Source organism: Sphaeramia orbicularis, chromosome 14, assembly GCF_902148855.1.
Source record: "Sphaeramia orbicularis chromosome 14, fSphaOr1.1, whole genome shotgun sequence".
NCBI lineage: Eukaryota > Metazoa > Chordata > Actinopteri > Kurtiformes > Apogonidae > Sphaeramia > Sphaeramia orbicularis.
Window position 1 is genome coordinate 20,152,448 of NC_043970.1, and position 21,099 is coordinate 20,173,546.

At 35.6% G+C, this 21,099-nt stretch overlaps 1 protein-coding gene across 3 annotated transcripts in view; it reads right to left on the bottom strand.

The window, feature by feature from the left end:
* The window catches only part of LOC115432884 (rap1 GTPase-activating protein 2-like), a 66,634-nt gene extending 50,104 nt beyond the window's left edge, over positions 1-16,530 (bottom strand). For all 3 annotated transcript variants that reach the window (XM_030153958.1, XM_030153957.1, XM_030153956.1), the window contains exons 1-2: positions 16,375-16,530; positions 5,270-5,305 (exon numbers count right to left, since the gene is read on the bottom strand). In XM_030153958.1, the coding sequence (XP_030009818.1) occupies positions 5,270-5,305; positions 16,375-16,418 (80 nt within the window). In that variant the 5' untranslated portion in view covers positions 16,419-16,530. The remainder of the gene's footprint in view (positions 1-5,269; positions 5,306-16,374) is intronic.
* Between the last annotated feature and the right edge of the window lie 4,569 nt (positions 16,531-21,099).

Consider the following 21,099-nt stretch of genomic DNA (forward strand, 5'->3'; position numbering starts at 1 on the left):
TGGTTATTAGAGTTCGATCTAGAGAAACTGAACATCAACATGAAAAAGTAAATTTGCACACATCATTTATCAAGTGGGCTCATTTTTTAGCTAAAGATCTTTTCTTTTTATGGAACTGTTATCCTTCTTAAAATACCACTTACAGTAAAAAGAACAACTGATTTAATCAGTTGTTCTTTTTACTTGATAGTAATAGCTCAAATGTAAAAATTATATCTAAAAATGTGAAAATGTATTCAGTCTGTTGATTGTACAGATGACTGTTAAGTTTCAAGTATATTAGACTTTCATTATGTTGTGAATACTATTAATATTTATGAGTTTGAACATTTGTGAGTTGCTTAAAAGGTCCTGTCCACATGTTATCACAAAAATATCAATTTTTAATTTTCAAGTTACTTATAATTCAGATATTTGAGAGAAATTTTCAGAAAGTAATGATCTTTTGATGTATTTTGGGTGATGCATACAATGGTGAAGAGTCGTCCACATGTTACTATGGCAGCCTGTCCATGTGTTACCACATTCTCAAGTCAATAAAACAGAGGCTTTTCAATATTTTACTTCAAAATTCATTTTCAGGATAGTTGAACATAATATCTAAAAGGTTGTGTCCTACTCTCCCCAATTTTTTTTAAACATAATGTTAAAGTGCTTATAAATACCTACTCTAATAAGTATAATACATGCATATAAGTTACTCTGCTTACATGACAGAGATTGTTGGACATGAAATGTGTCCATGTGTTATGAGTTTTCCAAGTTGCGAGTCGGTGCACGGTCGATTTTTTGGTTTGAGTTGCGAGCTCAAATCCGAGTTATGAGTGAGCTTTAGATATGCTGCCGCTAGTTGGCACAACATCCACCCAACATCCCACATCTCACTCGTTCACTTCAGGTTGTTACCTCACCATCGAAGCATCTCTGTTGTGTTGTGCTCGAATTTGGTGCTTTTTGTGCAGTTGTTTAGTCAAATTTATTTTTCCTAACTACAGCTGCACAATATATCGTTTGAGCATCGTCATCGCAATGTCCATGTGCACAATAGTCACATCGCAGGTTCTGCAATGTCGGAGGCAAATGAACTCAACATGTTCTCATCTATCCTTCTGAGTATTTTTTCATATCGCAATATGTATCGCAGGGTTAAAAAAAAATCACAATGTCAGTTTTTTTTCCAATATCATGCAGCCCTATTCCTAACCATGGATCCAACCTTTGCGTTTCAAAGCGTTTCAGCACCTCCCCTCTGGACAGCGACCAGACTTTGTTGTGCAACAGGAGCTAACACCTGTAATACCTAATATCAACATAATCTTCAGATTTAGTAATTACATTTAAAAAACTAATGAACTAAAATTAAATATTCAAATAAAAATACTCCTTATTCATTTTCCAAAGCCACAGGGAGCTGCAGCAGAGGGATGAAAGAGCAACATGTGTCTCTGGAGCCGCCCAGTAGGTTATATAAAAATGGGGTTGACAGGAGGAACCCGTCAGTACTCCTCAAAACCCCATGGTGAGCAAAGACATGGAGGATCCAGCACTGGAATACCAACTAGCTCTCCTCCAACATTTTTCTTTTTATTGGCTACAACACAGACAACATGCTGTGCTTTCATTGGTATAAGTTAGGTATGAAATTGGGGTGGTTTTTGGGAGCTGGAATGAATTAATGGCATTTCAATTAATTTCAATGGGGAAAATTTATTAGATATACGAGCAAACTGAGTTACAAGCTTGTCACGGAATGAATTAAACTTGTAAATCAAGGTACCGCTGTAATGTGGTAGAAGACAGAAGAGTCTGATTTTAAAGTTTGGGATTCATTTGTTACAAGAAATATTAAAATGTAGGTTTACCTGGCATGATTTTAAAAACTGCTTTAACCCAAGACCCAGTGTTACTTTTGTGGGAATTACAAAAATAAAATGTTCTCTCTATTTAACCTTTCTGGAGTGTTCTATCACCATTTATTATGATAGTAACCTCTGCATTTTGCTTTTTTTTCCTCAGTGAAAATCTGGTATTTTCCTATATTTAATTCATTGATCATTTAGATCACAGGTGTCAGACATGTGGCCCGGGGGCCAAATCCGACCCGCTAAAGGGTCCAATCCGGCCCGTGGGATGAATTTGTGAAATGCAAAAATTTCACTTTAGATATTAACAATCAGTGGTGTCAAAATCATTTTAATTCAGGTCCCACATATAGACACATACAGTCTAATTAGATTTCAAGAGGGTCAGATCAGTAAAATATTATCATAATAACCTATAAATAATGACAACCCCACATTTTCCCTTTGTTTTTTTGGTGTAAAGAAGTAAAATTACATGAAAATGTTCACATTACCAAACTATGCTTTTACAAAAAAAATGTGAATAACCTGAACAAATATGAACAAACGGAAATGTCTTAAGAAAAGTAAATGCAATTTTACCAATATTCTGCCTGTTACTAAATGTTTTATGCGATTGTAATGCACATGTGTAAATGATAAACTGATAAACCGAAGCATAATATTGTTAAAATTGCACTTGTTTTTCTTAAGACAATTCAAGTTGTTCATGTTATTCAGATTTTTAAGGAAACTTTGTAGATGTAAAACTGATCATAATATAATTTTACTTTTTTCCTGTTATTATTTTACTGGTCCAGCCCACTTGACATCAAACTGGGCTGAATGTGGCCCCTGAACTAAAATGAGTTTGACACCCCTGATGTAGATTCTGTTGGGTTTCTGTAAATTTGCTTAGAGTCTGGTTTTGACCAACTCTATATATAAAGTGTCATGAGATAACTTTTTTGTGATCTGGTGCTATAGAAATAAAATTTGATTGATTGAGTGATTTGATTGGTTTTCCCCTGTAAGTCACTTTGGAAAAAAGCATCTGCCAAATGCATAAACATAAACATAGATGTTCATAAAAGTTCAGATTAAAGTTGAGAGTTATTATGTCAGAAATAGAGAAAACTGAAGAAAAAGTGACTTCATCAGCTCAGATATCAGTTAATTGAACACAAAACAAGTGTCTCCATTCACTAACATTTATCAAACTACATGAGTTTTTCTGGTGAATCAGTGTTGTAGAAGATGACAGTGTTTCCACCTTCACTACGGAGCCTCTGAACGTCCAAATGGGTCATATGTGATGACCATGAAAAGATGACAAACTGCATTTTACACCAATTATTTACATGTATTGATAGGATTAGTGGTTAAAAAGTTATTAAACATTTTAGATCAGTAGATGATTTTGGTTCCCAGTTGCTGTTTATTATGGTCTTTATGGGTTAAACTGGGACAGAAACTGTTGGAGGTGAGAAGATGAATGTGAAGGTGTGAATGTGAATGTGAGACAGGACTAGTTCAGGGACACCAGGACAGAAAATCGGCATCACCCCTGAACCATATGAGACTCTGAAAAGGTGAGTTTGAGTCTTTTTACTGCTTTAGCACCTCAAAGGCTCAACTAAAAAACTCATTATCACTGGAAGCATGCACTATATTTAGAATAGTTCCTCTGTTACCTTGCCCTCATACAGTCGTCTCCCACAGGGAACCGAAGACCTGAAATCTCCTCAAACCAGCCCCACTCACTGACAGTAACAGTAAATCTGCGGTTCCTTTGTTTGTGTTACTGTATGACTTTTTTTATGTTATTTAGAGCCAAAAACACCTCTGATTAGAAGAAATTAATGTTGATTTGTAATGTAGAGTATTCCCAAATAGTTTACTCAATGTTAGCATCAGTGTAATCCAGTACAAGATGTTTTTAACCTCCTAAAACCCAGGAAATGTCAGCAAAATACAAGTTTTTTTTGTTTTTTATTAAATAAGTGCCTATATTGGAAACATTATGATGCAACAGTTTTTTCAGATGTAGTTTTTAAAATTTTTATGGAATGTCCTTTGTGGTGGACAGTTTTCTCATCTTTTTTTTTTTTTTTTTTTTTTTGTATAAAGTTGTGAAACTCTTGTCCACAAATGCGGACAGAAAACCCATAGCTAGGTCTTAGGAGGTTAAAATGGGAAGTGATGCATCAAGCCCTAAAAATGCTGATTGTACAGATGTATATTGGTACCAGTATTTATATATTTAATCATAACTAATTTGCAACGTGTTGTGTGTTTAGTGTAACTATAAGGTTTAGATTAGGGTGAAGAAGAAGTCATGGTTAGGGTTTAAATACAGTTTGTTTTGTTTTTTCCTCAAATATGTACACAGCTTTTCTACATTTCTCATAGGATACATACATTAGTCATAACTGTACACATCCTTCATTGCACTTCACATTCATTCAACAAACACATAAAACCAGAACAGTACACTCTATCAGCCACAATCATCCAAACACAAATCATCATCATGTTGACATACAGGAGAGTGTTGTATCTCATGACACAACTAAACAAATTCTGCAACAAGTTTGAAAGCAATCACAAAAAGCCGAAAGTGAATAATGATAATTGTCTTTGGGGATCAGCCATTATAATTGTCACATTATAACTACCTATACATACACTACAAACAAAAAGTTAAGGATATTTCTTTTTTTTTTTGTCATTTTTGCCATTTGTAAATAAAACTATGTGTGGTCATTAAAAAAAAAAAGTGTTTCAATTCAATTCACACATAAAAAAGTCAAAAGAAGATTCCCAACTGAAAAAAAAAATAGCCCCAAAATTAAAAAAAATCCTTAACTTTTTATTTGTAGTGTATATATATTTGTTTAGGGTTTATTTCACACTTAAACACATAAAATGTTTCAATGATTCCATCTGTTCATTCATTCATTCATTTTCTGAACCCACTTTATCCTCACTAGGGGTTGCTGGAGCCTATCCCACCTCCTTATGGGCGAAGGCGGGGTACATCATTTTCATCTCATTTCATATTTTTATGTAGTTTTCTTTTGTGTTTTTCCTGTCATTTTTTGTCTTGTTGCATCTTTTACTAATGCATTACAACAAAACATAACTGTCTGGTTTCTTCGGTTTTGACTCAAGGCTAAAAATCAGCATTCACTGTGAAAAAGATATGAGCGTTTTTACCATAACAACATTTGAGATCATGTTGTCTGGTTCTAGTGAACACCATCACACCCCCACAGAGAAATATTCAAGTCATCTATAATGTCTGCATTAAGAAACATGGAGAAGACTGAAGTTTTAAAGAAAAACTTAAACAATAAGTGTGAAGTGAATAAATTAGAGGAACGTTTTTGTTACTCAGGTTTCATTGGGTCAGGAGTGGGACTCACCGAGCTCTCAAAGCAGTGACAGTGGCTTTATCAATCCTAAAGAGAGAGAGAGAGAGAGAGAGAAAGAGAGAGAGACAGACAGACAGAGAGAGAGAGAGAGAAAGAGGCATGTGGTTAAACCCGCAGGAACAGGAAGAACATTATGACATTTCTGAGGTGTGGAGGAACACATTTATATCTGCATACTCTATTAACCTTAGTGACTGTGTGTGTGTGTGTGTGTGTGTGTGTGTGTGTGTGTGTGTGTGTGTGTGCACGCATGTGTGTGTGTTATCTCAGGTTCACAGTCATAAAAACTCTATTTATTAAAGTGCTGCAGCAGCAGTAAATCACACATCCACATCACACACTGGTTACATCACTGCAGTCACAGCCACAGAAAAAAGAAAAACAGTAGAAACAAGCAAAGAGATCCACGTAAAACACGACCTTCACTCTCACGGAATGAAAACACAGAGGGAGATGATTGGACCGATGAACGGCATCTTGTTCCAACAGGATGTAACTTCAACCTCTGTTTGACACATGAATCAGCAGCATGTGGTGCATGTTTAACCATACTGAAATATTCACATCATCCTCTATAACATGATATGTGAATTTCCCCTCAGTGTAACTGTTATTTTATTTAACCTTCCTGTTGTCCTGAAGTCAATTTGACCTTACTTATATAGAATAGAATCAGACTTTATTGTCACTGTTACAGGAACAATGAAAACCAGTTCAGCAGCTCTGTTACTTTTTAGCAGCAACCAGTTAAAATGCAAAAATGACTTTAGGCATTTATATCAGAAATAGTTTTTCTTCAAATTTAATTGTTCAAAATAATTTGGTAGTTCCATGCTCTACTCTTAAAATTAAAGGATAGTAATCAGTTTTAGTAAATTATATTTTACACAAATTGCACTGTTACATATGGAACCACATGTATGATTTGGCTGCTTAGAAAACATCATGTATACCTTATTTCCTGGCTCTATTACCCATTTTTAGACTTATAACCATATATTTTACACTTCTTGTTGGTATTTAACCCGTTCTTGCATGAATTATGAGAAGCTTAATCAAGATTTTTTTTCCTGAGTGTTTTTATTCCTCTTTAGGCATGAAAAAAAAAAGGAAAAAATTGTATGAACCTATCTTTCATGGAGTTACAAAAATGTCCACTCATCTGAAGAAGCAAAGAAACATGTATCTACTGATACACCGTGTGAAAGCTATGAAATAAAAATATATTTTATGCTGTTAATCTGATGTTTTCTCACATTTAAACATACCTGCATGGAGATAATATGCAAAAACAAACAAACACAAAAGTTTTGTTAATTACAGTCTAATAACAATTAGCATTTTTTTTACACTCAAACATGTTAGTGCCGATCAGGTTTATGTAGAACAGCAAATTTACAGTAATGATATGAATTACAGTGTATGGAAGTGTCCACAGTATCGGCTGATATGGAACTAAAACAACAAAACAAAACAACAAAATCCATAAACATACAAGAGAACAGCTTTGAACAGCTGTCGACTGTAGTGACAACTATGCATGAAAGGGTTAAGCTGAACAAGCCTCAACTACTTTTATACCACAATTATACCACTTGATTTTGAGAAAAAGTAGCAGAAATTATCTCCGATCTTTGTGACTGGTCAATAATAATAATCATGCGATCATGGTCATAGTTTTGTTAGAGTAACTTATTAACCCCAATTTCATGGTTATCTTATCAAGGACAAAACATGGTGTATTTTATTCAATCAACAGACGCTCTGAAAGTCTGACTCAGCAGGCAATGAGCTGTCAGTCACACCTGTCAGTCAAGGTCTAACATGGTATCGTATTCACTATAAAATGTCATTAACAAAGCAATAATAACACAATGAGATGCAAATAATTCCTTATTGACTTTGTATTTTTAGAGAAGTTCAATAAGGGACTATTAGAGTAGGGTTTGTTTGTTTTTTTCACGCAGGTTCTTATGGGTTAAAACACATCACACAGGTATTTTAGATTTGATCCAAAAAAAAAAAAAAAAGTGATTTTCTGGGCCACATTTCATTAAAAACACACACAAAAAATGGATTTAATATATACCAGACTGTAATATAATAATTCAACATCTCCTCATTTGATTCAAATTACAGTTTTGTTATTATTGTCATGATGTGAAAAAAAAAACAAAAATTTAAATTCACAAATAAGTGCCTGGCTTCTTCATAAAATTTCCCTGAGGACCAAAAATAAGTCTTGATCATTTGACATTCATCAAGAAAAATACTTATATCGACTGAATTTTTATGATAATGTTTTTTGTCATATTGGTAAATTATTCCAATATTACTGCTTTAACATATTCCTGAAATATTCTCAACTCTACCCTCGCTAATTTAAAAAAAGGGGGGTGCACAGCCCATTTTGTGTTTTAACTTTTAATATGTTATTGTTAATTAAAACAGACAAATACATTACCTGATCCAATTAAATGATGATTAAATGAGACAGAAATTTAATTGTGATGTTTCAATTTGACTTCTTGGAAAATTGACATGGTTTGTTAGACTTAATTAATGCCAATTTTTTTTGTTATATAAAACCAGTGAGCCTCAGCGTACTGTTGTTAATAAGGAGAATAAGATATAAAGCACTATACACTGTGTCTAGCATCCACTTACGATAAAAAATACTCAACACAAACTCTCCAACAGTGACTGCTACTGTTTATCTGTTCAATAAATACAATACATACTGTAAAAACATCAGCAAAAGGTTAAACTCTCTCCTTATATTATGTGTCTTCTTGTTGTGTAATGTGTCTCCATTGTTTTATTTTTAGATAAGTTATTCCTTCCGTAATAAAACATTAAAGTATGTGTGGGCGGATCCTGATCAAGTGTGATAAAGAGTGAACACTGAACAGTGTAGGTTCATCAGGTTTGTCTTGAATGTTCACTTGAGAGAAAAAGTGAAATTTTAAAGGTACAACTCAAACTTTAACAAAAGTGTTTGAGTAAATCCAGGTGGATGTTTAACTTCACTGTAACCATTAACATGTACGACTGAGTTTATTTTGTAAATGTAGGGGAAGAGGTGAAGGATGGAGGGGTGAGGAAAGGAAAGGAAAGGAAAGGAAAGGAAAGGAAAGGAAAGGAAAGGAAAGGAAAGGAAAGGAAAGGAAAGGAAAGGAAAGGAAAGGAAAGGAAAGGAAAGGAAAGGAAAGGAAAGGAAGAGGAAAATGAATGAATGAATGATAATGGGAAAAGGACTGGGAAAAAGCATGAGAGGAGAGGAGAGGAGAGGAGAGGAGAGGAGAGGAGAGGAGAGGAGAGGAGAGGAGAGTGGATGGAAGGTGAAGGAGGTAAACGTTAAAAGCCTGTATGTGCATTGACTCTGTGAAAACTCAGCTCCCACCGGTCATAAATAACACATTAATGCTGCTAAATGTGCTCCCTCTCACAGACACACACTCTCCTAAAACCACATGATCATGCAAAGATGGCCGACCATTAGTCAGCATCTGAAACCAAAGAAACACAGAGCGGTAGATATACAACACCTCCACAGCTCTGACTAACCCCAAAACCTCAAAATCTTCTGTCCCTGTATGTGGAATATCGAATTCATCTAAATATAAACTTACTGAAACCAGAATGACACCTGGAAAAACATATTGGTTTAGCATTTTTAGAGAAAAGATACCATTTTTCGAGGACTTGAACAATTCTATAATTTCTGGGGGTTTGTGACCATCATTGTTTAGAGTTTTTCCCGGCCTAATTTTAATAATTAAATAAATAAAATACAAAATATGTAAAATTAGGTTTCAAAATCAAATAAAATACACAAAGTAGCTTGCTGCTATGCATGGAAACATTAGCTTGACATATTTTATACACCTAAATACAAGTATGAAGAGCTGAATTTGCTGAATTTTTTAATATTTTCATCTTGCTGTCAGCTCTTTGTTACTGGTTATGTCATAATCATACAATCAAAATCATAGTTTGGACTGCCTTGAGTTTGTATTTTGAGACACCTCATTTCATTTTCAGTTTTTTTAGTATGCGGTTAAAATACAACCTGAACTACACCAGGTTAAATTTAGCTTAAACAGCATCCCTCCACCCATTTTTTAAAATATATAATTAATCATGGAATGGACAAATAATGTGACCTCATGACCACCAAACAGGTAAGAAGTCCAATTAGCTTTGGCGCTATCCAGGTGATTTCCTCACTAATACCACATACGTACCATGTAATATGTCATGCTAAATCCTGATTGGCTCACATGTATGTGATGTCACAGACATGCCTTCAAGTCAGAATTTCAGTTAACGCAGACTAACATGAATTTATAATGAATCCCACTTAAAACACACCCCATGCTCAATATTCATAAGTAGAATAATAACAATACCAGGGTGAAGTGAGGAGTGCTGAGGTTGGGTTATTTTGTAGGATTAAATGAAACCAAGGAGGGGTGGAGCGGGTTTCATATGAACTGTTCTTTTTCTACCCTGAGGCTCCTCGTACATTATTAAATACTGCAACTGTATTTATTAGACACTGGGAGAACGACAGGGACACTGCAAGGGACATAAATCTGTACATTTATTAGTTCTGAAAGAAAAAAGGAGGAAAGACAAGAAAGACTTAATGGCATTTTTAAAAATTAATGCAAAGAGAAAACAATAAGAAAACACAGAGGGAGAGATATAAAGGTGTATAGGACTGAAACAAAGACATACAGAAAGAAACAAGGAGGTGTGGAAGTAAATATGAAGGTGTGGAGGACGATAGTTAGTTATGGAAGGAAACAAGGAGGTGTAGAAGGAAATAAGGAGGTATGAAAGGAAACAAGGAGGTGTAGAATTAAACAAAAAAATATTGAGGAGAAACATGGAGGTATTGAAAGATATAACAGCTGTGGAAGGAAACAAAGGAGTGGGCAGGAATAAAGAGGTATGGAAGGTAAAAAGGAGGTGTGGAAAGATATGAGGGGTACGGAAGGAATCGAGGAGGTATTGAAGGAAACAAGATAATTTTGGAGGAAATAAGGAGGTGAAGAGGGAAATGGGAAATTATGGAAGGAAATAAGGAGATATGAAGGAAACAAAGAAGTGCAGAGAGAAATAATGAGTAATGGAAAAAAATAAGAATGTAAAAGGTAACAGGAGGTATGGAAAGAAATAAGGAGGTATAGAAGGAAACAAGGAGGTATGAAAGGAAACGAGGAGGTGTAGAATTAAACAAAAAAATACTGAGGGAAACACGGAGGTATTGAAAGATATAACAGATGTGGAAGGAAACAAAGGAGTGGGAGAGAATAAAGAGGTATGGAAAGAAAGAGGGAGTTATGGCAGGAAACAAGGAGGTTGTTGAAGGACATAAGGAGCTATAAAGGAAACAAGAAGGTATGGAGGGAAATAAAGAGGCGTGGAAGTAAACAAGGAGGTGCAGAAGGAAATAAGGACGTACGGAAGGAAAATAGGAAGTGGTGAGTGAAACGAAGAGGTAAGGAAGGTAAAAAGGAGGTGTGGAAAGATATGAGGGGTACGGAAGGAACTGAGGAGGTATAGAAGGAAACAAGATAATTTTGGAGGAAATAAGGCTGTGAGGAGGGAAATGGGAAATTATGGAAGGAAATAAGGAGATATGAAGGAAACAAAGAAGTGCAGAGAGAAATAATGAGTAATGGAAGAAAATAAGAATGTAAAAGGTAACAGGAGGTATGGAAAGAAATAAGGAGGTATAGAAGGAAACAAGGAGGTGTGGATGGAAAGACAGATGTAAGGGAGTGTTGAGGAAAGTAACAAGGAAGTAGAGAAGGAAGTAAGGAGATATAGAAAGAAAAAAGTGTGAGAAGAAGGAAACAAAGACGTGCAGAGGGATAAAGAAGGAGACGGGTGCAGAAAAAAGGATGCACAGAAGGAAACAAACAGGAATGAGAGGAAACAAGAGCTCTAAGAATGATACAAGGGAAGGAAACAAGGAGATATAAGAATAAATGTGAAGAAGGAAACAAGGATGTATGGAAGGAAAATAGAGAGTACAGAATAGAAATGAATGTGTGAAGTAGGAAAGAAGGATGCATGGAAGAAAGAGTGAATGATTGAAAAGGAGGCTTGTGTAACTTTCCATACACACACACACACACACACACACACACACTTGTGTATTCTGGTCACAGGGAGTCCTGACAGGCCGACTGAGAATTAGTGAGACGAGACGAGAGACGAGGCAGCGGCGGGTCTGCTCAGCTCTGAAGAGTTTGTCTGATTCTGTCCAATCAGACGTACAGCGCCGGCGTCAAATATTCACCCCATTGGATGTTTCCGCCTTTTATTGCTTTCATAAATGGAATCATCGCCAGTGAGAACATCCAAAAAACATCTTTAAGGTTCAAATGAGAATACATCTCTACAGTTATCTAAAGAGAGTGAATACTTCTAAGAGTATTCTATCCAATTATTAACCTGTGACATTACGTACATGCGAGAAACAACAGGTGGATGATTTCAGGAACTAGTTCACTAGACTAAACTAGATTAGACTAGATTAGATTAGATTAGATTACATTGGATTAGATTAGATTAGATTAGATTACATTACATTACATTAGATACCATTACATTACATTGGATTGGATTGGATTATATTATATTATATTATATTATATTATATTATATTATATTATATTATATTATATTATATCGGATTAGATTAGACTTTATTGATCCCAGGGATATTCAACACTCAAAGCAGCAATAGAATGAAGTGCAAGAAAAAGTGTGCATGCATAAAGAAACAAAAAAACGATAGAAGAAGAAGAAGAAGAAGAAGAAGAAGAAGAAGAAGAAGAAGAAGAAGAAGAAGAAAAACTTTAAAGACTATATACATTTTTACAACACAGTGGAATTGTAAAACTTCAGTCAGACAGTACAGATGAGTCCACTATTTTTTTTTTTACCTTTCAACCATCAAATCATTCAAGTATCAGTAAATCTTAGAGTAGTTCCATCAGTGAAGTCATATATTTGTATCCCTCTTGGAAATTTCCCCCATGTGGAGCAAACATGAGCAGAAACAATAGATTTATTCCAACCAAGGAGAAATAATTGGGGTTGAAACATGTGACCATTTTCACCTCAGGAGCTATCATATCGGTAAAATTTTCAGATACATACATACATACATACATACACATACATATACAAATACTGTATGTACATTATGTCGAACTCAGAGCATGCAAGATCTAGAGGGAATGGATCTGGATCTGAACTCATCCACCCTTAAGGGAACATCACCCTGACACCAGAACAGCTCAGCAGGTTAAAACTAGTAACATAAAAAAAATATTCCCTTCAATTTGTTTGGAAGCTGAACTTAAATTTACAAAGTTTTCATATACACTCACTGCCAGGCTAAAAAAAAAAGTCACACATGCAGTTTTTCACTGCACCACCTTTGGTTTTGATTACAGGAGACATTCACTAGACTTAACTAAGCAAATCGTTCAGATCCTTCCATGGGTAAGTACTGCAGTGGTTTCTGTATCACCATCTGTGGAGTAAAATTGTGGAACAAACTGTGTGTGGAGATAAAACAAATATCAAACATAATTCAGTTTAAAAAAAGATATAAATAATTGATTCTTGAGAGGTACAGTATTTAATAATGACAATGAGGGCTGTTTGTTTATGGATGATGTTGTATTGATAAATATGCTGTTATTATTGAAGACAACTGTTGAATTGTTGAATGTGTTTGAATGACTGTACTGCCATGAACATATGGTTGTGTATAATTCAATTACTCCATTATGTATTTGTTGTGGTTCGATGCTAAAATTAGGAAAAATGTATTATTTGATTGTTGTATTAAGTTAGTGATAAAGGTGTAAAAGCACTTGAGGGGTAGGATTAAATAAGTTTACACTTCTTCCTACTCCTTTTTGACCACGCAAAACTCAGATTTGTATGTACTTGAAGATAGATTCTGTTCATTTAAATGTTATTACCATGTGCGTGCGTGTTTGTTTGTTTGTTTGTTTGTTAGCAAGATAACTCAAAAAGTTATGGACGGATTTTCATTAAATTTTCAGGAAATATTGATACTGGCACAAGGAAGAAATGATTAAATTTTGGTGGTGATCGGGGGGGCAGATCTGTGTTAGCGGAGGTCTGCGCTCTCTGAGTGCTTTTCTTATTTGTTTGTGTGTTTGTTTGTTTGTTTGCTAGCAACTTTACGGGGAAACTATTACAACCATCTTTACCAAATTCTATCCACAGATAGGCCTAGGTCCTGGGATGAACCCATTAAATTTTGGGCCAAGTAGGCCAAAGTTCAAGGTCACAGCAAGGTCACAAAATCTCAAATTTTCCTATCTCTCATCATTGAGCAATTTCTGAAAATTCATAAAAAATTCAGAACGACTCCCATTAGCCTCCAATTTGATACACTCGTAGCTTATGACAATATCTTGTTACCTTACGTTTTTGCAAAGGTTTGTTTGTTTGTTGGTTAGTTAGTTAGTTAGCAATATAACTCAAAAAGTTATGGATGGATTTTCATGAAATTTTCAGGAAATGTTGATACTGGCACAAGGAACAAATGATTAAATTTTGGTGGTGATTGGGGGGGGGCAGATCTGCCTTGGCAGAGGTCTGCACTCTGCGGGTGCTTTTCTAGTTTTGCTTTTGTTTTAATTTGCTTTGTTTTGTTTTATTTTGTTTCTTTGCATGTTTGAAATAAACAAATAAATAGATAAATAAATAAATAAATAATGGTTCAGCTGTAACAGGTTATTTAACTCTTAACTGTACTAAGTGTCCTCATGTCTCTAACGTCAAAAAGAGTGGACAATGCCAGTATTGACCAGGGTCATCAGGCTTGTGACAGAATGGTTCATGGAGAATGAGACGTCATTTTCACACATAGATTATCCTCCATAAAGTCCAGACTCTCATTTGGGATGTGATGAAGACTTAATGCAGCGGTCCCATTCTCCATCATCAAAAATAAAAAAAATTCATGCAACTATGGATGGAAAAATATTATGAACCTTATTGTGACACTACAAAAGCATTATATGGCAAAAAAGATGTGACAGTGAATGCCTCCTGTAATCAAAACCAAAGGTGGTGTAGTCAAATATTGCGTGTGAGACTTGTTTTTTGGCCAGGCAGTGTATTTCTATCCAGTGGTATGACTGAAACAGCAGTTGTAATGCTTCAGTAGATATAACATTATATAATACAGTTGGTTCTATTCGAGGCTCTACAGAGTTCTGTGGTGTGTGAGTTTAGACCAGACTATTATTGGTTGTGACTTACAGAACTTTATACAGTAACAATTAATATGATTCATGCTTTGAGTGAGAAGTAGGTTGTTGGAATGTCTATTTCTGCACTTTACACAATAAAAACTGTTTCCATTCTGCAGCTGGTCCATGTATAGTGATTAATTCATGAACTGTCTCATTTTATTGCCTCATTATAGTGAGGTGAAGTGGGACCTGACCTCCGATAAAACAGGTATCGCATTCAATGCAGAGAAACAAACAATTTTTTTTTATCCTGTCTGAATTATTCCATCAACTAATATTTGTCAATTTAAAACATAATTTTACAAGCGATTAAAGTCATAGTAAAGTATTATTTAATTTAGTGTAAAGATAATAAAGCCCTGTGTTTTTGTTCTTGATTTTTCTTTTTCTCTTCTTTTCTCCTATTCCCACCCCTAGGGTCTGTCTGAGGTGTTTTCTTGTGTAACGGGTGTTTTGCCTCTTTGCCGTGGGCCTAACCTGGGAGGTTTTGTTAATAATTAATAATTTGTGAAGAGCCTTGAAATAATTGCGTGTTATGAAAAAAAAAAGCATTAAGTGTGGGGTAAAGTAGAACAATACCATTTAGTTTAGTGTAAAAACCTGATACTAATGTTTGGTTTTGCATAAAAACAATTAAGTACCATTTAATTTAGTGTAGTAACTGTACAATTCTATTTGGTGCTAAGTACCATTAAGTATACATTTAGTTCATTGAAAAAATCTTTAATTACTGCTTAGTTTAGCATAAAAACAGTACAGTAATGTAGTATTTTATTTAGACTAAAGGTGGTATTTGGATGTGTAGATAACGTAGTATTTTCACAGTCAGATATTAACAAAGATTTTTCTTCCAAAGTTATGTTTTAAATCGACAAATATCATTCATGTATTTGATGTTTAACTTTCTGAAAACTACAGACAAACACATACTGTTTCTTACACTGATGAGCTTTGCTGGACATTGTTTCCTAACATGGTTTTGGTATTCTTTGAATTTTTGTAGGAAATGATTGATGTCATAAATTCAGACAATATTTGAGAGCTTTCTCATTATTTGTAAGTTTTTTGTTGTACATTTATGACTTTATTCTCAGCGAGGTTTTTTCCTACTCACAACGTAGCTCAAGGGGCCATAACACACCATGGAAGATACTACTGAGCAACTAACATCATTTAATTAGTACATGATTATTTTTACAATTGTAGCTGTTTCAGTAGTCATCAAATAGGACACATGAGGCCACCAATGGGACAAGTGTCTTTTTTACACTCATTTGGATTTAGGTGTTGAATGAAAACCTAAACCTCTCCATGATAAAGACAGTCTTGCATTGACTTAAGGTTTACTGTGGAAGTTTTTTTTTTTCATTCAGCCAGTCAGACACCAGGGCGTATAACGTTAAAAATAACCTGAATATTTGAATCAGAGTTGCTTATTAACAGCAGCAGTGAAAGTTTTCCGTTTAGTCGAGTGGAAATGAACAAAACGAACCAGAGACAGGAGAAGTTCCCTTTGAAAACTCCATCAAAACCAGTCGAATCTTAACCTCAGCCTTGTTTTGTTTTCTGCACATCCCAGAGCAGCTGAAGAAGGCGAGTGAATAAAGACGGCAGGTGGATGTTGGCATGATGTCTATGTGTGACGTCACTTCAGTGCAGATCAGACTGGAAATGAACTCAAAGCCCTCAAAGTGTGAGAGTACGAGAAGTGACGAGATCATGCAGCTCACTGTCTTACCAAAGGACGGACACACACACACATGCTCTTACCATCCAAACCCTCCGAATGAAACGCTTCTCTTCCTCCTCAGCATCGTCTCTGGCTCGCCCTCTCCTCCTCTTTGTCTCTTTTTGTGTCTGGTTTCCTTCTCCCTCTCTCTCCCTCTCTTTCTCTCTCTCCCTCTCTCTCTCTCTCTCTATAAATACTGTCCTCTCCGTCAGACGCCCTACTCCTCCTCCTCCTCCTCCTCTCTGAATCCTCCCGCTGTGCCTCCTCCTGCCGTTAATGTTTTCCTCTCTTGCTCGCTTCAATCCGCTGCCAGGAGAGAGAGGGAAAGAGAGAGAGAGAAAGGGAGGGCGAGAGACATAGAGCTGCACATCTGTCAGTCTGAAAACTTATCATACATAATAAATGGAGACAAATGCACACGTCAGTTTACGGGATTTTATGTTACATAACATCATCAGGCCACATCAGATCTATTTTTATTGTTAAAGCTGAAATAATTAATTAAATCTACATTTCAAAGAATTAATCAGGTCTTTTAACTTTTAATTCAATATTTTTTTACAAAATGAACCATGATTGATGTTGTGCATTTTATTGCGCTTCATATTCTTGAATCTTATTTATGATAGTTTTTATCTAATTCATCTCAAATCATCATCATTTGTTGTTGTTTATTTATGTACAGGACTTTGGATATAATTTGTGATTTCTTTAAGTGATTTGTGAAACAATATTTAATCCACCACAATAATTTCTGATAAATCTGCTATAATATGTAGGAATGTGTATGTTAGTTGTTTTGTTTTTTTAAATGCTGTTATTAAAGCATAATGCACTATACACTCACTGGCCACTTTATTAGGTACATGCTGCTAATATGAGGTGTACCTAATAAAGTGGCCGCTGAGCGCATATACTGCTGCTGAAGCCCATCTTCAAACGTTCAATGTTCTGTGCTTTTCTTTCAACAGGTTCAGCTACACCCACTGGTTATTTGACTTGCTGTTGCCTTTCTATATAACCGCCCACTGGATATGTTCTCTTTTTCAGACCATTCTCAGTAAAGCCTACAGATTGCTGTGGGTGAAAATCCCAGCAGATTAGCATTAGTTGGTGCTCGACCACCATGTCTCAAAGTCACTGAAATCCCTGTTCTTCTCCTTTCTGATGCTTGGACTGAACCTCTTCCTGTTTAATATTTCTGTCACTATCTCATTTACGCTTTACCATTTATGTTTCTTTTTTACTTCCTAAAACATTTAACCCTTTTACAAACTTGCACCATAAAAAGGTCACCAACAAAACAAAGTAAAGCAAGACTTGGACCTCGCCTTATAACTTCACTTCCTGCAAAGTTCAGTGATCTATTATGATTTCACAAGGCTTGGACCCAAATGCACGGGATTGAGACAGGTGGAACTTAGTCTGAGTATTTATTTACTCAAAAAATAAAGGAACAAAAATATCTTCACAAATGTGGAATCAAAACTAATAAAAAAGTCTTCTCAAACAAGGTATCAAAAATGAATAGGGACGTACCGATACCACTTTTTTCCAGATCGAGTATGAGTACTTACATTTGAGTACTTGCCGATACTTGCCGGTACTTAATAATCCCATTCCAGTTCTTAGTTCCTTTTGTAAATGTGCTTTATTGTCGTTGTCATTCGTCTGACTGGAACAAGGTGCTGCTACTGACATATCATGTGTTGGAATGAGCGTTTCTCAATTAATCCACCAGGGAGCGCTGCTCTTAATTAAACATACTGGACAAATACCACGAAAAAAAGGAAAGTTTTTTGAGAAGAAGAAGAAGAGGGTCAGTAACAACGGACATGGAGATGACAGAGGAAACACTAATGTGATACTAATATTGCAGCGTTTTCACTCGTAAGGTTTAACAGCTCAGCTTCAGCAGGTAGAGAAAAGAGAAATGAGCCATAAGTTTTGTTTTCACTTCTGCTGGCGGTGGTCCACACTGCTCCGTACCCCTCTCCATCTGGGTATGCATCTGCCAGCACCTGGAAAACGGATGGAATGTACGCAGAGGACGGACAGAGCGCCGCGTCTGTATCTGTCTGTGTCTTCAATGTTACTTGCAGTCAGCGTTACTTTTATCACCGTCATTTATTTTGAAAAATGCCCACACTCTTCACACTCCCCACAAATTATTCCACCGCCGCGTACCTGCTGCACTGAACAGTGAATGTCGCACAGCCGTAAGTGGTATCGGTGCATTTGTATCGGATTACTTTTACGAGTACAAATATGAGTACACACACTGAGTATCGGAGCCAATACCCAATACTCGTATTGGAATCGGTGTACCCTTAAAAATTAACAAAAAGGTCTTCTCAAATGAGGTATCGAAAAACAAAAAGGTCTTCACAATCATGGTATCAAAAAATAACAAAAATGTTTTCACAATCATGGTATCAAAAATTAACAAAAAGGTCTTCACAATCATGGTATCAAAAAATAACAAAAATGTTTTCACAATCATGGTATCAAAAATTAACAAAAAGGTCTTCACAATCATGGTATCAAAACATAACAAAAATGTCTTCACGATCATGGTATCAAAAAATAACAAAAATGTCTTCACAATCGTGGTATCAATAAACTTATAATAAGACCGAGACAAGGCAACACAGGAGAAGGTCCAGGGAGATCTTGACGTGGCATGAAAGACGCACTGACAGCAGACACGAGGAGAGGATGGTATAGAAAGGAAGAGAGATAATGAGCCCCAGGTGCAGACAATCAAGGGAATAAGGGAGGACGCAGACAAGACAGACACAGTGCACACAAGCGAACAAAACCCCTCACCAAAATAAAACAGGAAATGAACAAAACCAACTAAGATAAATTGCTAACACTGCAGAGGGCAGTGCATCACATGACCAGTTGGACTGATCAGTTCACATTCAATCTTTCCCTGCGTTGGTCTGTGTTTCACTTAAAGGTGAAGGCAGCTGAAGGGGGGATCAGTCGGACTTTTTCCAAAGTTCTGACATCTGCCTCCAAAGCTCAAAAATTAACAAACCCCTAAATGTAAAGAACAGTTTCCATTTAACTCACAGCCTCTGAAAAGCCAATGTGTTTGTCCACCTTCAAAAAGCTAACATAGCAGCTCTAATATTTTAGAATTAAACTGCTGCAGGCTTGAGCTGCAGTTTTATAATAAATATTTAAACCTGTAAAGACAGAGTTTCATGTTACTGTGCTGTGACGGTGCATCTGCACTGGGAGAATGTCAGGAAAAAAGGAATTCTGCTGGAAGATGGAGAAAATGTGTGTGTCTGTGTGGATGAAACACAAAGCAGTGCAGAGATCTGACACTTGGGATTCTTCTAATGTGGAAGTTTTCAAGTTTAATTCTGTCTGAAAATCCTTTTTACAGCAGAGAGAGGAGAAACCAGGACACATTTAGGGCCTCCAGAGAATCTGCTGTAGTCAATGAAACACTGATTGAATTAGAGTTAGGAGGAAGTTTCAGCTGAGGTGGAGACACATCTTATGTAAATGTGTATTTTGTTATACATTGTATTTAAAATATTTTATAGCTAAGCAAAAAACACAAGTTGAATCATAAGGGTCATTTCAGAATTGTGGGTACATTTCACATGGAGAAAGAAAACAAAAATTGGAAGTGTTTCTTTTTTCTTTAAACTTTTTTATTTCATAGAACACACTTTAAATTTAACTTTTCTAGTGTTTGCTGAGCTTAAACCTATAACATTTAAAACTTTTAATATGAAAAACAATGTAGTTGCAGAAAAATTTGTCAACTCTGTTGCAGACAAATTGGGTACAGTACATAAAATTTACAAATGTCACACAATTTAAAACACTGTTTTTCCTTAGAGGTATTATGTACGAAAGTGTATTGCATTCTCACAAAAAATTAAATTTGGCTCTGTTTTTCTGAATTTACGAGATAATTATTTCGTAATTACGAGAAAAAATAAGTTTAAAAAAAATCTGCACTGTTTTTCTGAATTTATGAGATACTGTTTTCTGAAAAAAAACAAAAAATTGCTGTTTTTTTTGAGTTTATGAGATACTGTTTTCTGAAAAAAAAAAAAAAAAAAAAATTGCTCTGTTTTTCTGAGTTTATGAGATACCGTTTCCTGAAAAAAATTTAATTCGGCTCTGTTTATCTGTCAGTGGAACAGTGGTCCCTGATCCAGGCAGGATCTGCTTCTACCTGTGCTGCTGAAAACCTCTCGGGGAAGCGTGAAGTTGTTTCCGTTCTCATAACCAGCTCCGTTTACGGATCATGGAACTAGTTTCGTTTACAGAACTCAGAACCAAGCTGTGCCCCGACCTCAAAGCCCCGCTTCACACACGTATCAAGCCCTCCAAGCTCACCGGTGTGCAAGCCGTACAGGAGCCGGCACTCGGAGCCTGAGAGATGATTTTTAATATTTAATATATTTTTAATATATTTTAATATTTTTCCTGACACAATTTGTGATATCATATGACGCATTCACTCTTCTTTAGTTTAAGTTAGGACTTAGCCTAACTTATGAGAACATGGCCTAACTAGCCTAAAGTCTCACTTCTTCATCAGTGAGTTATATTTTTCAAGAAATAAGTATTTATGATTAAAGGTGCACTATACAACTATTTTGAAATCATATTATCAAACAAAGGAGATACAGGTTTTGATAGAAGGAATAGCAAAACAGGCTTGTCTTTAGAGTTATGGTGGACATCATATCAATTATGGTGAGAACAAAAAGAGAACATTGCCCATC